Here is a 16,005-nt window from a genome sequence, read left to right on the forward strand (position 1 = left end):
GGCTGGCCCCCGGGCAGCCCCGGGGGCAGTTTGGGAGGGCCCTTCGCCCCCCCAGGGCTGAGCGCGGCTGCCCCCGCCCTGCCTCGGGTGCCCGCTCCGGGGGGATGCGGAGCGTCACCTCCCGCGGGGTCTGTGGGGTGCGTGAGACACCCCCCCCGAGCCGGGGGGGGAGGTGCGAGCCCCTGGGGGGCTGGCTGTGCCGGGGGGGGAGCCCCACAATGCTCCCGGTGCCCCGCTTTTGTGCCGTGCCTCAGTTTCCCTACTGATGATAGGGAAATCGGGGGGGTGAATACCATGGGCACCCACAGCAGCACCCAGATAAATCCGAGTCACCCTGAGCAGAGAGGCAATGCCGACCCGTGGGGACACGTCCCCCCTCTCCGTGCCCCCCGGGGTGCCTCACGCCCTCCTCTGCCTCTGCAGAGGGCTCCCATAGCACCCAGTCAGGGGGCAGCAGGGTGCCCTTGGGGAGGAGGGACCCCCAAAATCCCCAGGGCTGCTGCAGGGAGGGGAGCCCTTGGCAGCACCCAGATAATGCCAGGGGCCATTATCGGAGCACCAGCCAGCAGCTATCGCACCTCCCAGCCCACTGCGGGTGCCACCGCGTTCCCAACGTGTGGGACAGGCCAGCGGCCCGCGGCCCCAGCCGGGACGGTCCCCCCAGACGAGGCTGGTGCGGGGGGCAATGCCGTCCCTGCCCCACAGGCTGGGGCACCAGCGATGTCCCTGCAGCTGGGACGTCCCCGCGGGTGTCCCCGCACACTGGGGTGGCTGATGTGTACACGTGCATGTGTGTCTGCATGTGCGCGTGTGTCTGCATGTGTGCGTGTGTGTGCAAAGCTTGCCCAGCTCACCCCTCTCCCCTTCCCTGAACCCTGGGATTTGGGGCTGGGGGCCCTTTAGGGAGGTTTTAAATGTAGAGATACATGCACGTGCATGCACACACATGCGTGATGCACATATGGACATAGGTGCATGCACACACAGATGTGCACTCATGCATGCACATGCACACACGCACCCCTCGCCCTACACCAAAGCCCATTCCCGTCCCACCACCTCTCTACAGAGTACCCCGGGGACAGCGATCCCAGGGGACAGACAGAAGCCAGGCCATGTCCCCTGTCCCCGTGGGGCCTCGCTGGCACCTTGCACCTCCTCCCCTGGGGGAACCTCCCCAGGAACTCCCCCTTTTTTTTAAAAAAAAAAAAAAAAAAGAGAAAACCCCAAGTCCCTGTGAAGGAGGGGGACAGCCAGAGGGTTCCTGGGGATTCCCCGCAGGGAAACCCGGAGCCTCAGAAACAAGATAGTGGGGGGCACCGGGAGCGTGGCACGGCGGAGCTGGGGCAGGGCGAGCGGCTGGGGAGGGCCGAGGGGCAGGCAGGGCTCAGCCTCGACGCCACAAGATGTTGCACCCCGATAACCTTGTTTACGGGGGGGCCCCAGGGGGGCCGGGTGAGCCCGAGAGGGGGGAGATTAGGGAGGTGAGCGTGACTCAGGGCATTTGGGTGCGCTCCCCTACACGGCACGGCTCTTTCCACACCGGCGGCAGCAGGCAGAGCCCAGGCAGGGGTTGGGGGCAAGAGCCGGGGCATCGCGGAGCCACCCCAGGGGTAGGTGCGGGGTCACGGGCAGCTGCAGCACCTCGGGGTGTCCCCGGGTGCTGGCAGCGGGGGACGGGGTGGGTGGGGGGACGGCAGGGCCAGACAGGGTGTGGCAGCACCCCGGGGTGCCCCCAGCGTGGGGTGGGGTCTGCAGGGTTGTCGGCGGGGTGTGCTGGGGTGGGAGATGCTGTGGGGTGGGGGGTACGGGCTCCATCCTGAGCCAGGCTGGTACCGCTGCAGGAGGGAGCCCAGCTGCACCATGTGCGTGGCGTGGGATGTATGGGCTCCATACTGAGCCACGTTGGGTACCTGCTGCATGAGGGATCCCAGCCACACTGCATGGATGGCGTGGGATGTATGGGCTCCATACTGAGTACCTGCCGTGGGAGGGAGGTCCTGCGCGGAGCCACGCTGTGTGGATGGTGTGGGAGGTATGGGCTCCATGCTGAGTGCATGTGATGTGTGCTTTGGGAGGTACAGGCTCTATACTGAGCTGTGCTGGATATACAGCATAGGAGGCATGAGTCCAGTCTTGAGTCATGCTAGCTGCATGGTATGGGCTCTATACTGAGCATGTGGGGTGTATGGTGTAGGAGGTATGGACTCCATACCATGCTCAGGATGTGGGAGGAATGGGCTCTATACTGTGCGCATGGGGTGTATGGGAGGAATGGGCTCTATACTGTGCGCATGGGCTGTATTGTATAGGAGGAATGGGCTCTATACTGTGCGCATGGGCTGTATGGGAGGAATGGGCTCTATATGGTGAACATGAGATAGCTGGTGCAGGAGCTGTGGGCTCTATACAGCACACATAGTGTAGATTTTATGGGATCTATACGGCACAGGACGGCGCAGGGGTGGATTCGGCAGGTCTGGGTGGCCTGGGCACAGGGTGCCCCGTGTCCCGCAGCCCCCCAGCCCCTCACCCCGGCCTCGGGGCACCGCCTGGGCCCCCGGGCAGCGTGGGGAGGAGCAGGGCGGGGGCCGACACCAGCCGGGCGTTATCAGCCGGGCACAGCCCGGCGCACCGGGCTGATGCAAGAGCCGCCGGTGGGGCTGGGGAGGGTCGGGGGGGCCGGGGGGCCCCGGGACAGGTCAACCTGGGGTCCGGGGGCCGCTGGCGCTGCAGGGCCAGGCGGGGCAGGAAGGAGGAGGCCGGGTCCAGAGCCGGCCGTGGTTCCCGTGGCCCCGCCGCGGCTCCCGCGCCCACCGGGGATCCCGTGGCCCCCGCGGGGTCTCTGTGACCCCACCCCGGCTCCCGCGGCCCCCGGCCCGGAGCGAGCTCCTGCATCACCCTGGTGAGATCTGGGAGGGGTGGTCCCCCCCAAAGCCCCCCCCCACGCCCTGACCTTGCGGCCGCCCCCTCCCCGTGCACCCGCCGTGCGGGGCCGCTGGGCCGGGGTGGCGGGGGGCAGCCGGGATCCCCGTCCTCCCCATCCTGCGGCGTCCCCGGGGGTGCCGGGGCGGGGGGGCTGCGGGTGCCGGGCAGAACCCCCCGGAGGCTCTGGGCTGGGGGCAGGCGGGGTCACGGGGGGGGCAGAGGGGCGCGGGGCGCGCGGGCGCCCTGCGGGGCTGCCCGGGGCGGGGGCGGCGTGCGGGGGCAGGGCGCCCCCTGGCGGTTGTCCCCCGGCACGGCCCCGGGGCAGCTGCGGGGGGGGCGCGGGGGGGGGCAGCCGGGGGCGGGCACACGGGGTGCAGGGGAGGGGGGGTGTGCGCAGGCACGGGCTGCGCCTTTCCCCCTCCAGGCGCCCACCCACCGCCCAGGGGGGCTGCAGAGGCTGTGGGTGCTGAGCAGGGGCGGGGGGCGGCAGGGTGCCCCCGCTGGCTGCACACCCTGGGTTGCTGTGGGGCGCTTGTGCCGTCCCACTTCCAGAGGTTCCCGTGAGCCCAGCTGTGCCTCAGTTTCCCCTTTCTCACCGCAGCGCTCTGCCAGGGGGCTGTGGGGGCTTGTCGGGGGCCCCAGGCGCTGCAGTGTGGGACCCCAGCCCCTATGCATGGGTCCATATGGGACCCCACCTATGTGCGTGGGTCTATATGGGACCCCCACCTATGTGCGTGGGTCTATATGGGACCCCACCAGTGTGCGGAGGGTCATGTGGGACCCAGCCCATGTGTGTGGGTCCATAGGGGACCTGACCCCTGGGCGTGGGTCCATAGGGGACCTGACCCCTGGGCGCAGGACGCAGCAGGACTGGCCCGCGTGCGTGGGCACGGGTGGGCTGGGGCGGGATGCCACGTCCCTGGCGGGAAGCTGCCAGGGCTCTGCCGTCGCCTGACGTCGGTTCCCATCCCGGATGGCGGCAGGGCAGGGCACCGCTTCCCTGGGGACCCCTGACCCTGGGACCTCCCGGCCTGCAGGGAGCAGGTTACACGGCAGGCTCTGCGGGAACAGCCCCAGTGCCCGGCCCCAGCCCCAGCCCAGGGGACAAACCCCACGTCCCAGGGGGCACAGAGCGCTGCCACGACCCCTCCTAACACGTTTTTTCTCCCTTTCCCCCCGCGCCTGCCCTGACGCTACAGAGCGCAGGGTTATGGTGCCGCCGGGCTGATTGCTGGGACACAGTGAGGCAGCGGTGGGGGCTGAGCCCGGAGCCATGGAGGGGCCTGGCCAGGTAGGGAGACTCGGCCCCGAGCCCCAGCTCTGCTGCTGCGCCCTGGCCGGCTCCCACCCCCGGCACGGCCCCGGCAAGGCGCTGGGGGTGCCGGTCCCCACTGAACCCCCTTCTTTCTGTCCTGCAGGAGGCCTACGAGGAGAGGATGAGGAGGACCCTGGACCCAGAGGGCTACGAAGACCCTGGTATAAAGGGCTCCCACCTGTCCCTGGGGCAGACGAGCAGTGAGTGGGTCCCCCAGGTGCCGGGGGACGCTGGGCACATGTGGGCACCGGGATTGCATGGGGGATGGCATTGCATGGGCACCGGTGTCATATGGGCGCCAGTGTTGCAGCATGACGGTGTTGCGTGGGTGACGGCATTGCATGGGTGATGGCATTGCATGAGCAACGGTGCCACATGGGCACCGGCAGCGCACAGGAACTGGCACTGGTGGGTGCTGCATTGCAGGGGCACCAGCGGCTCAGGGGCGTGTGTTGCATGGGCGCCAGAGTTTTGTGGGTGCCAGCTATGCGTGGGTACAAGCATGGCACAGGCGTGTTGCATGGGTGCCAGCATTGTATAGGTGCCAGCATTGCATGGGCACCAGTGTTGCATGGGTGCCAGCATTGCATGGGTACCCATGTTGCATCGGCACTATGTTGCATGGATTACCAGCATGTCACGGATGTGTTGCACGGGCACGAGCGTTGCATAGGCATCAGAGTTGCATGGGCACCAGCGTTGCATGGGTGCCAGCGTTGCACAGATGTGCCAGCATTGCATGGGCAGCAGGGCTTGCCCGGACCCCGGCGTGGCCAGGCAGGGACACGAGCCCTCGGGATCGCATCGCCCAAAGGCAGCGACACCCTTTGCTGAAGCCCCGGAGCCAGTGAGGTGCCACCTCCAGCGCAAGGGCTGCAGGTGCCTGAGAGGGGGGCTGAGCTCAGAGACACCCGGCGTCCCTGAGGCCATGACTGAGAGCCCCATGGGAGGGAGGCGAGGGGAGCTTGGGGGGGGTCTGTGTGCCCCAGAGCATCCCCTTGCCTGGAGCTTGGTTGATGCAGAGCTGCCGCCCTGAGGGGGGTGCTTGGGCCTCACTGGCTCCTGGCATCCAGACCCTCGGGTCCCTGTTTGGGGTGACACAGGTCGGGGGGTAACGCTGCCGCCTGTTCTGCGCAGGGGCCGGCACTGGCACCAGGTCCCCCTTGCACGTGTGGAGGGCCAGAGCCGAGGAGCTGACGCCCCTGCGGTGAGTCCCCCAAATCGGGGAGGGGGCAGATGCTGCCCCACCTGCCCAGCTGGCATTGGCAAGGGGAGGCTGCTGGCACCCATGGGTGCCCGGTGCTGATGCCCCCGTCCTGGCGGTGTGTGTTTTGCAGTCGGTATTTGCCCAGCCGGCGGGGATACTATGACCTGGACGGGAAGAGGCGTGAGGCCGGGGCCCCCCCGGGACAGGCGAGCCGCCACGGCGGAGGGCAGCGTGAGTGACCGCAGGGGCCCCGGGGGACGAAGCCCAGCCCCGGCGTGTCCCCCCCCAAGCCCTCTGTCACGCCACCCGCCCCGGCTTTGCTGTCCCCGGCCCCGTGCTCCGCAGGGTGACCGTCACCCTGGTGTCAGGGCACGCCGCGGGGGTGACCACTGCCACTTGGCCGTAATCGCCCGCTGATTGAGGATAAATAAAGTCTTTGTTTGGGGTGAGGACAAGAACCACTTGGGGCTGAACGCCGGCTGGCGCCGGGCGGCTCTGCAGCAGCAGCAGCGGGCCGGGACGAGGACAGGCTCGTGCCCACGTGCCACGGCCAACGCCGTCGGGGACACCGGGGGCGGGAAGGCGCCCGGTCCCTGCTCCTGTGGACACAGCATCCTTCAGCCGGCAGAGCGGGATGCGGCTCTTGTGGCACCACCCTGCTGGGTGACCTGGCCGGGGGCAGTGGGGGACCACGGTGGTCCCCAGTGGGGCGGAGGAGGATGGGGTGAGCCTGTCCCCGGCACCGGGGTGGCCACAGGCAGGCAGGAGCTGTGCTGGTGTTTACTGTCAGCAAAGGCAAAGTGCTCCAGGATTTACGGTGCACACAGGGCGGCCACGGGGCGTGGGGCTCGGCCCCCGCTTTATAGGGCCAGAGGCTGTGGGGCCGTGGGTAGCACGGGGGGGCTGCAGGTAGGCAGGGGATGGGGACAGGGACATGTCTAGCTTGGGTCTGCCTTGCCGGGGACGTGCTGTCCCTGTCCCTGTTGGAATCCAAGCGGCAGTGCTTGATGCTGGGGTCAGGGTTGTGCTGGTGGCAGTGGTGGGGCGGAGTGTGGCCACGAGCCCTGCTGTCACCCCAGCCCCGGAGATGTCCCCAGACTGTCACCCTGCCCTGGGAGCTGGGCTGCGGGGATGTGAGGGGCCGGAGCTGCGCACCGGCAGGGCGGGGGATGATGGAGGGACACATCCAGCAAACCCCAGCTGGGTCTGCGATGGGGCAATGGGTGGGGGACACGTCCAGCGAGTCCCAGCTGGATCTGGGGTGAGGGTGATGGAGCAGGGGACACATCCAGGCAACCCCAAATGGGTCTGGGAGGGGGGTGATGCGGGGAGGCGCCTTCAACAGACCCTGGGGGGGGTCTAGGTCAGGGACCAGCTAACACAGTGGTGGCTCCGCTCGCAGCTCCATCAGAGACCGATGTGGACCTGGAGGCGGCAGGGAGCAGGAGGCCCGTGTCCCAGCGGGACGCCCGTGAGGTGGGTGCTGCCCTGGGGACCCCCATTCTCTCCCCATTCCTGGGGCTGGGCAGGCTGTGGCCACCCACAGACCACCCCCACGTCAGCCCCTGGGGACACCGGGGCATGGGGGGTGCTGGCACGGCAGCCGCAGCGCTGGGGCTCCTGTGGGTCCCTGCTGTGGCCAGGGGGACCCTGACTCCCCCCCACCCTGGCTCTGGCTGCAGGGCTACGTGGAGCTGCACGAGCTGGTCATGGACAGCAACCAGGAGCTGTGCTGGATGGAGGCTGGCCACTGGCTCAAGCTGGAGGAGGACTTCAAGGCTGCCGGGCACTGGGACGAGCCCCATCTCTCCTTCCTGACCTACCGCAGCCTCCTGGACATCCACCAGGCTTTGGCCAAAGGTGGGGACACAGGCTGGGGCTGGGATGGCGGTGGGGACCCCACGCCGGCCAGTCAGTGACGGTGCTGTCCCTGCAGGCACCTTGCTCCTCGACCTGGAGGCCACCTCGCTGGCAGCCATCGCCCACCTCCTCATCGACCAGATGATCTACGAGGAGCAGATCACGCCACAGGACCAGGAGGAAATCCTGAGGACGCTGCTGCTGCAGCACAAGTATGGCTGGGCCTGATGGCCCCATGGGGGGGATGCAGATATCTAAGCTGGACCTGCCTCCAGCGAGTCCCGCTGGGGCCTGGCACAGGGTGGAAAAACCCCTCTGCCATTTGTCTTTGCCTTCCAGCCCGGTTCGGGGGTCCCCACGCACCCCCAGGGCTGGGGCTGTCTTATGGGGTTTTGGGAGGGTCAGTGGCGCTGGCCTGTCTGACGCCACCCTCCCCGCTGCTCTAGACACCCCAGCAAGGCTGAGTCAGTCGCGACCCTGCCACCGGCACAGCTGCAGCGCTCGGGCGCAGGCCAGGCAGAGACGGAGCAGCCGCTGCTGCGGAAGCAGCAGTCCCTGGAGATGCACAGTCTGGCCAGGGCTGAGCAGGTGAGCGGGGACGGGGCTGTGGCGGGAGGCAACGGGGACAAGGGGGCAGCACGGGGCAGGGGTCGGGGGTGCTGGGTCCAGCCAGGCTGCGGGGAGATGCACACATGCACCCTGGTGCACGCGCGCACGCAGATGTGCACATGCAGGTGCACAGACAAGGCAGTTGCACACCAAGAGGTGTTCCGGCTCTCGCACAGCCCCCCGTGCTGTGCATCCCCAGGGAGCGCACACACCTGCTGACACACGCTCGTGCACATTCGCACACCTATCCACACACACGTGCACAGGCACAAACAGCCTCCCAAACCTCCACGCACACTGCTTTCTCTCACCCTCACACACATGTGCACACATGCACTTGCACACACATGCATGCACGTGCACACTTATGCAGGGACTTGCAGGCACATGTACACACATGGGTGCACATGCATGCACACACATGCAAGCAGGGCAGGCATTGCCATGGGAAGGCGCAGAGGTGCTAGCAAGGGAGCTGGGCTTGCAGAGGATGAAGGGGGACACACCAGGGATGGAGAGGGCCATGCAGGGGACAGAGAGGGCCACCAAGGACAGCCAGCTGACTCCTGCCATTCATCTGCCCGCCACAGAGCCCGAGCACGGCCACTAGACCCCAGCTCCTCGAGAAGGTCCCCGAGGATGCTGAGGCCACGCTGGTCCTCGTGGGTGAGTGGTCAGGGGGGCTGCAGGCGCAGGGTTGGGGAGGTGGGTGCAGGGTCAGGGCAGTGGGTGCGGGGCCAGGGTGCGCATTGGGAGCTTTGGTGCCTGCCTGCTTGCTCACTCGCTGCTTTTCTCACACCTTTTTTGACTCTCCCCGTCCTCAGCCCTCGCTGCCGCCTGCTGCTGCTGAGCGCTGCTCTCTGGGCCCCGTGTCCCCATGTCCCTTGTCCTCATGTCCCATTTCTCCACTCCCCTGTGCACCCTGTCCTCATGTCTCTCTGTCCCCTGTGCCCCCGTGTCCCCATGCCCTGATGTCCCTGTGCCCACTGTGTCCTGTGCCCACTTACCCCAGTGTCTCCATGTCTCAATGTCCCTGTGCCTCTGCGTCCTCTTGTCATTGTGTGCCCCTGTCCCATTCCCTTTGTCCCCGCACATCCCCATGCCTTTGTGTCATCTTGTCTCCAGATGACTCTGTCCCGGCACCCCTGTGTCCCCTTGTCTCCATATCCCAATGCCCCCATGTTTTGCTGTCCCCATGCTCCTGTGTCCCCATGTCCTTGTGCCCCGTGTCCCTGTGCCTGGCCTCCCGTGACCCCCGTCCCGTCCCGTCCTCCCCCCAGGCTGTGCAGCCTTCCTGAAGCAGCAGACACTGGCCTTTGTGCGCCTGAAAGCCGCGGTGAAACTGGACGCCGTCCTCAACGTGTCCCTGCCTGTCCGCTTCCTCTTCGTGGTCCTGGGCCCTGACAACCCCCATGTCACCTACCACGAGATCGGCCGCGCCATTGCCACCATGATGTCCGAGAGGGTATGGCTCGCCCACGACCGCCACCTCCACTGCCACCGCCACCAGCACTGCCGTCCAGAGTGCCAGCCCCCCTGAGCACCCCGAAGTCCCCAGCCCTGGGTCTGCACCCTCTAACAGGGCTCATCCACCTGTGCCACATCCCTCTCTGTGCTCATGTCCCTGTGTCTCCATGCCACTGTGTCCCCTCGTCCCCATGCCACTGTGTCCTCATCCTTCTGGGTCTCCATGTCCCCATGCACCCCTGTCCCCATGTCCCCATCTCCACATGCACCCCATCCCTATGTCCATATGCATCCCTGTCCCCACATTTCTGTGGCCCCGTGGCCCCATGCTTCCATGTGCCTGAGGTCAAATGTCCCCTTGTGCCCATATGTCCAAGCAACCGTGTCCCCATGCTCCTGTGGTCCTATGTCCCCCATGTGCCCCCTTATCCCCATGCCCCCCCTCATCCTCATGCCCTCATGCCTCCATGTCCTCATGTCCCCACAATGCCCTATCCCCACGGGGATGCTCAGGGGCCGGGTGGGTGCCCAGCAGCACTCGAGGGTGCTGGAGACAGCTGAGCGCCTGTCCCCGGGCCACCCCGCAGGTCTTTCGCCGGGATGCCTACCTGGCCGAGTGCCGCCAGGACCTGCTGTGGGGCATGGAGGGCTTTCTGGAGGCTAGCATCGTCCTGCCGCCCACTGAGACCCTGAGCGAGCAGCACCTCCGCAGCCTGGTGCCGCTGCAGCATGAGCTGCTCCGCCGCCGCTACCAGCCCCCCAAGAAGGCACCGGGCAAGGACTTCCCAAAACAAACGGGTACAGTGGGGACCACCCCCCCCCCCGGATTCCCCATCCCCGTGGCTGGTGGAACCCCGCCCCCCCCCTTGCACGCGATGTCCCCTCATGGCCACCTGCTTGTGTTCCCAGGGCCGAAGGCACCGGCGCCAGACGATGACGACCCCCTGCGCAGGACAGGACAACCTTTTGGGGGGCTGGTGCGGGACATCCGCCGCCGGTACCCCAAATATCTCAGCGACATCAAGGACGCTTGCAACCCCCAGTGCCTGGCCGCCATCATCTTCATCTACTTTGCGGCGCTGTCACCTGCTGTCACCTTTGGAGGCTTGCTGAGTAATGGGGGAGACAGGCTGGGGACACGCTGGGGGATGGGGACGTCCCCCAGCTGGGCACGGGGCTGGGGGAGAGGGGTGCCACTGCCTGCAGCACCATCCCCTGGGGATGCTCCTGGGGGGGCTATTACACCCCCTAACCCTGGTGCCGAGGAGTTTGGGATGGGGGGATGCAGTGCTGTGCCCCCCAGCACCCACCGGCTCTGCCCCCCCAGGTGACAAGACCGAGGGCATGATGGGGGTGTCAGAGCTGCTCATCTCCACCTGCGTGCAGTGCTTCCTCTTCAGCATCCTCAGCGCCCAGCCCCTGCTCGTCATCGGCTTCTCAGGGCCCCTCCTTGTCTTTGAGGAAGCCTTCTTCACGGTGGGTGTCACCCCACACCCCTGGGTGCCCCCCACCTGCTGCTGGCCGTCCCCGCAGGGGGCTCGTGGTGTCCCCCACCAGCCTCGGCAGAGGCATGGGGTGCTGCCGCAACAGGTGATGGGAGAGGGGTGCTGCCATGTGGGGGATGGCATGTAGGGGATGGCACAGGGGTGATGCCACATGCAGGATGGTACATGGGTGATGCCACGTGGGTGATGGCACATGGGTGATATCATGCAGGCAGAGCCATCTGGGTGGTGGCATGGGGTGATGCGAGGTGCATGACGCCATGTGGGTGATGCCAAATAGCTGACACCAGGTGGGCGATGCCAGGCAGGTGCTGCCATTGGGGTGCTGCCAGGCGGGCGATCCCGCAGAGGTCCTGCCACACCGGGGTACCACTATCCCCATCCCCGCCCTCCCCAGCCCCCGGGCAGGAGGCGCAGGGCCACGGTGGGACCCCGGCATCCAGCCCACCTGGGTGCCCGTGCCGGGGGCTCCGGTGGGCTGATGGGGGCTGTACCCTCTGGCTCCCCAGTTCTGCAGTTCCCATGGTATCGAGTACATCGTGGGTCGGGTCTGGATTGGCTTCTGGCTGGTCCTGATAGTGCTGGTGGTGGTGGCCTGCGAGGGCAGCTTCCTGGTGCGCTACCTGTCCCGCTACACCCAGGAGATCTTCTCCTTCCTCATCTCCTTCATCTTCATCTACGAGACCTTCTCCAAGCTTGTCACGGTGAGGGGTGTGGGGGTCCTGCGGTGGGGAAGGTGGGGGGGTGGCTGCAGATTGTGGTCAGCACCCGGGTTTCCATAGAAACAGCAGGAGCCGGTCGAGAGATGCAGGCCAGGGATGGAGCCCATCTCCCATCATTTTGTCCCCCTTCCCAGGTGTTTCCCGGCTCGTACTTCTCTCTGCAGGGGGATTTAGGGGCAGGGAGGTGAAGCCCAAGCAGATGTCCCACCTGGGCTGCAGCAAACATGGCCCTTGCCCAGGAACTGCCCAGAGAGCCCCAATTTCTTCCCCCACCCCCTGGGTCAGACCCTTCCCGGATGGCCGGTAGCAATGGGATGGTGTCATCCCGGGCACTGGGTGCCTACAGGGACATCGCTGGTGCTGGAGAGGTGACAGGCAGGACTCATGCCCCATCACACCCTGGACCCCCATCACACCAAGGCATCCCCCATGCACCCCTCAGCACAGCCCCAAACACCCTGGGGACACTTGGTCTGCAGCAAGGCCACGCTCATCTGTCCCCGCTGTGCCACCTAGCCCCTGCTCTGGCCCCATCTCTGAAGGAGTGTGGAGAAAACCGAGCCTAAAAATAACCCCTGCTCACCATGTGCCAAACTCCCAGTCTCACTGGTCACCCTGGCACACACCCTGCACCCACGCACCTGCCAGGATGGTGCTGCGGGGCTCCCAGCATGGCAGGAGGGGTGCAGGGGGATCCCCCATCCCCACCCGCCAGCAGGTCTCCCCTCCTCCCTGACCCTCTCTCCTTCCCTCCCCAGATCTTCAAGGATCACCCGCTAAAGCAGCATTACAACGTGACGGCCGCAATTGAGCCCATACTGCCACAGCCCAACACGGCGCTGCTCTCCCTTGTCCTCATGGCTGGAACCTTCTTCCTGGCCTTCTTCCTCCGCCAGTTCAAGAATAGTGCTTTCCTGCCTGGCAGGGTGAGGACAGCAGGGGCACGGTGGCATCCCCCTCACGCCACTGGCCCCTCGGCAGGGGCAGCGCCGGGGGCAAAACGGGGGCTCGGTGGGAGTGGTTTCTTGAAAGGGGCTGGCTGAGACCATGCAAACTCATTGCATGCTCCTCTGGAGGTCTTTGCTAGAGCTCATTGCAGGTGGGGACACGGCGGGGGGACCCCCTCGGCCGGGTGGGGACACAGGCGGGTTTAACGTGGTCATGGTGTCCCCACAGGCCCGGCGCTTGATCGGGGACTTCGGGGTGCCCATTTCCATCTTCATCATGGCACTGATTGACTTCTTCATTAAGGACACATACACGCAGGTCCGGGAGCAGCAGGAGGGCAGGGCCTGGGGGGCACAGGTGTCCCCAACAAGGGGACGTGGAGCTGCGTGCTCAGCCCTGTGCCCTGTCCCCTCACTCCCCTGTCTCTTGCTTCCACCCAGAAACTGAAAGTCCCCAAAGGGCTGCAGGTCACCAACTCGGTTGCCCGGGGCTGGTTTATCAAACCCACGGGACTAAACCAACCCTTCCCCATCTGGATGATGTTCGCCTCCGTGTTGCCCGCCATCTTGGTCTTCATCCTCATCTTCCTTGAGACACAGATCACCACGTGAGGGCCGGGAGGGTGTGGGAAGGGGAGGTCTGTGGGGTACCTGGTGGGACGGGGACAGAGGGGACATCCCCAGGGTGCTGTGTCACCAAGTTGTCCCCTCTGTCCCTGGCAGCCTCATCATCAGCAAGCCCGAGAGGAAGCTGGTGAAGGGCTCTGGCTTCCACCTGGACCTGCTGCTGATCGTGACCATGGGGGGGCTGGCCGCCCTCTTGGGCGTACCCTGGCTCAGCGCCACCACCGTCCGCAGCATCACCCACGCCAACGCCCTCACCATCATGAGCAAGACCTCCGCTTCTGGTGAGAAGTCCCAGATCTTGGAGGTCAAGGAACAACGCATCAGTGGCTTGGTGGTGGCCGTGCTCATCGGTGAGCTGGGGAGGGACCCTGCACCCCAGGTGGCGAGCGCTGGGCGTTCCTGGAGGCTCTCCCTGACCTCTCCTTCTCCACTGCAGGCGTCTCCATCTTCATGGAGCCCATCCTGAAGTACATCCCGCTGTCTGTGCTCTTTGGCATCTTCCTCTACATGGGTGTCACCTCCCTCTTTGGCATCCAGCTCTTCGACCGCATCCTGCTCTTGCTGATGCCACCCAAGTACCATCCCAGAGAGCCCTATGTCACCCGGGTGAGTGAGCCTTATGCCACTGGGCGTTGGGGTGTCCTGGGCTGTGGCACCCCATGGTGCTGCCCGCAATTGCTTGGGGCTCCCCAAAGAGCCTCCTCCTTTGGTGCTGACCTTCACTGGGCTCTTTGGGCCACTGGCCCTGCCCCCCCAGGCACCCCAGGAAGGGTTGCGGGGTGCTGGACCCACCACCCTGACCCCGCTGGGCTCCTCATCCCACAGGTGAAGACTTGGCGGATGCACCTCTTCACCTTCACACAGATCATCGTCCTCGTGTTGCTGTTGGTGGTGAAGTCCACCGCGGCCTCGCTGGCGCTGCCCTTCATCCTCATCCTCACCGTGCCCCTGCGGCGCTGGGTGCTGCCCAGGATCTTCCAGGACATCGAGCTCAAATGCGTACGTACCCTGGCATGGGCTGGGAGCCACTGCAGTGCTGTCCCTGTCCCTGTGCCTGTCCCCATGTCCATCCCCATCCCTGTCCCTATCCTCATCCTCGTCCCCATCTGTGTCCCCCATCCCTGTGCCCACCCTTGTTCCCATCCCTGTCCCCATCCTCATCCCTGTCCCCAGCCCTATCCCTGTCCCCATCCTCATCCCTGTCCCCATCCCCATCCCTGTCCCCAGCCTCATTCCTGTCCCCATCCCTACCCATGTCCCCATCCCATCCCACCTAATGCCCTCTCCCGCCCCTCCAGCTGGACGCGGACGACGTGGTGGTGACCTTCGAAGAGATGGAGGGCATAGATGTGTACAACGAGGTGCAGATGCCCAGCTAAGGGCTCGCTGCCGCCCGCCCCCTCAGATGGCCCCGCACCCCCCGGCCCCCCACCCCGACCTGCCTGTGTGGAGTTCCCCAGTGGAATCCTCAGTGCGAACGAGCGCTTGCAGCGGCTCGCAGCCTCTCCAGGGGTCGGGAGGTAAATAGTCCAGCGAGGGGGTTTATATATTTGCATTTAAGATAATCATGCTAAAAAACACCAAAAAAAAAAGTTACGCTGATGCTTCCACAGGTAGGATTCACTCAGAACCAAACAAAAATAAAAAAAAAAGACCCAAAAAGCACCTTAAAAAAGAAAAAAAAAAGAGAAAAAAAAAAAAAAAAGAAAAAGCAGCTGCAAGAAGTGATCTGTATATTTGATGCTAGCGATTGGGGGAGTTTGTAATTTATTGTTGAAGGCTGATTGTGCTCCCGCCGTATGCGTGTGTGTGTGTATATATTAGAGAGAACTATATAAAAATTTACAGTTTTCTACAAAGCCTTATTTTAAAGGATCCTGGTCAGGGCCTAAACTCTACAGACCAGGCCAGCAGCATCACTTAACTGATGAATTAGTGTTAGTATCATTCTTTATTTTTTTAGCATTTCAGTTAAATCCATGTAGTTTTTCCTTGATTTTCCCCTTGCTTGCTGACCACGTCTTGCCCTGTTTCCACCGGGATTGCTCCCAGACTGGCCGAGCATCCCCCTGCTCCTGCCGGGGCTGATCCTGCCCTGGTCAGACCCAAGGGCCAGATTCAGCCAGGGTGCAGCCACCCAATCAGGCTGCAAATTTGTTCCTTTTTGCATAAATCGGAGCGGGGGGGACCCCGAAATCAGGGAGGGTGCGGGGGGGTGGGGGGGAGCAGCCGTGCCTGGGGCTACGCTGCCTCGTGTTTGGGTTGGTTTAGTTTTACTAATTATGTGTCCGAAATAAACAAGTTGCAAGCTTTGGGTTTTTTTTTTCCTTTCCTTCCCCACCCACCTCTGTATCAGGCTTTAATAAAGAAATTAATAAAATCAGAAAGGAAATGGGGTTTTCTTTCTGGTTGGGCATTTGCTGGGGGGGTCGCCTTATTTAATTGCTTCCCCCCAAAAAGAGCAGCAGCATCCTTTGGAGGTGTCCGCCCCCGCCGCCCTGGGATGCTCAGGGTGGCTGTACCAAGGTGCTTGCCACGGCATCCCGGGACGCTCACTGCATCCCAGCATCCTGATGTGCTCACTGCAGGCGTGCCAGGATGCTCCCTGCAGCCATCCTGGGATGCTCCCCATGGCTGTCCCAGCATGCTTGCTGCATCCTGGCATCCCAGGATGCTTGCTGCAGCCGTCCGGGATGCTCAGCCCCTCCTTAACCCCCTTGCACCCAGGGTGCTGCCCTGTTGCTGCTGGCCACGCAGCCACGGCTGTCCCTGCTCCGGGGGGGGTACACGCTGATCCACAGCGCAGAGCAGATCCCAG

The 16,005-nt window shown here is 64.8% G+C and overlaps 1 protein-coding gene across 4 annotated transcripts; it reads left to right on the forward strand.

Annotated features, from left to right (window-relative positions):
• Window positions 1-1,517: 1,517 nt before the first annotated feature.
• SLC4A1 (solute carrier family 4 member 1 (Diego blood group)) lies at window positions 1,518-14,608 on the forward strand. Of its 4 annotated transcripts, XM_075722783.1 has the most exons (22): window positions 1,518-1,613; window positions 4,128-4,219; window positions 4,347-4,443; window positions 5,381-5,450; window positions 5,581-5,681; window positions 6,853-6,926; window positions 7,133-7,310; window positions 7,387-7,522; window positions 7,757-7,898; window positions 8,510-8,585; window positions 9,200-9,384; window positions 9,974-10,184; window positions 10,296-10,499; window positions 10,714-10,862; window positions 11,401-11,595; window positions 12,372-12,539; window positions 12,790-12,879; window positions 13,002-13,168; window positions 13,284-13,537; window positions 13,624-13,793; window positions 14,013-14,186; window positions 14,486-14,608. In XM_075722783.1, exons 2-22 carry the CDS (start codon window positions 4,202-4,204, stop codon window positions 14,564-14,566), a joined length of 2,940 nt encoding a protein of 979 aa, XP_075578898.1. In that variant the 5' UTR covers window positions 1,518-1,613; window positions 4,128-4,201; the 3' UTR covers window positions 14,567-14,608. The 4 variants fall into 4 exon arrangements, with proteins under 4 accessions (XP_075578898.1, XP_075578899.1, XP_075578902.1 ...); XM_075722784.1 differs by lacking the exons at window positions 5,381-5,450; window positions 5,581-5,681 and having other exon boundaries at window positions 9,974-10,499; XM_075722787.1 differs by lacking the exons at window positions 5,381-5,450; window positions 5,581-5,681 and having other exon boundaries at window positions 4,347-4,404; window positions 9,974-10,499.
• The last annotated feature ends 1,397 nt before the right edge of the window (window positions 14,609-16,005 follow it).

Source organism: Pelecanus crispus, chromosome 18 (genome assembly GCF_030463565.1).
Source record: "Pelecanus crispus isolate bPelCri1 chromosome 18, bPelCri1.pri, whole genome shotgun sequence".
Classification (NCBI taxonomy): domain Eukaryota; kingdom Metazoa; phylum Chordata; class Aves; order Pelecaniformes; family Pelecanidae; genus Pelecanus; species Pelecanus crispus.

Bases quoted from the DNA above. Each gene is read 5' to 3' on its own strand.
- SLC4A1 (XM_075722783.1), top strand. The intron at 7,899-8,509 runs GTGAGCGGGGAC...TGCCCGCCACAG, and splicing joins GTCTGGCCAGGGCTGAGCAG to AGCCCGAGCACGGCCACTAG. The intron at 14,187-14,485 runs GTACGTACCCTG...CCGCCCCTCCAG, and splicing joins AGGACATCGAGCTCAAATGC to CTGGACGCGGACGACGTGGT.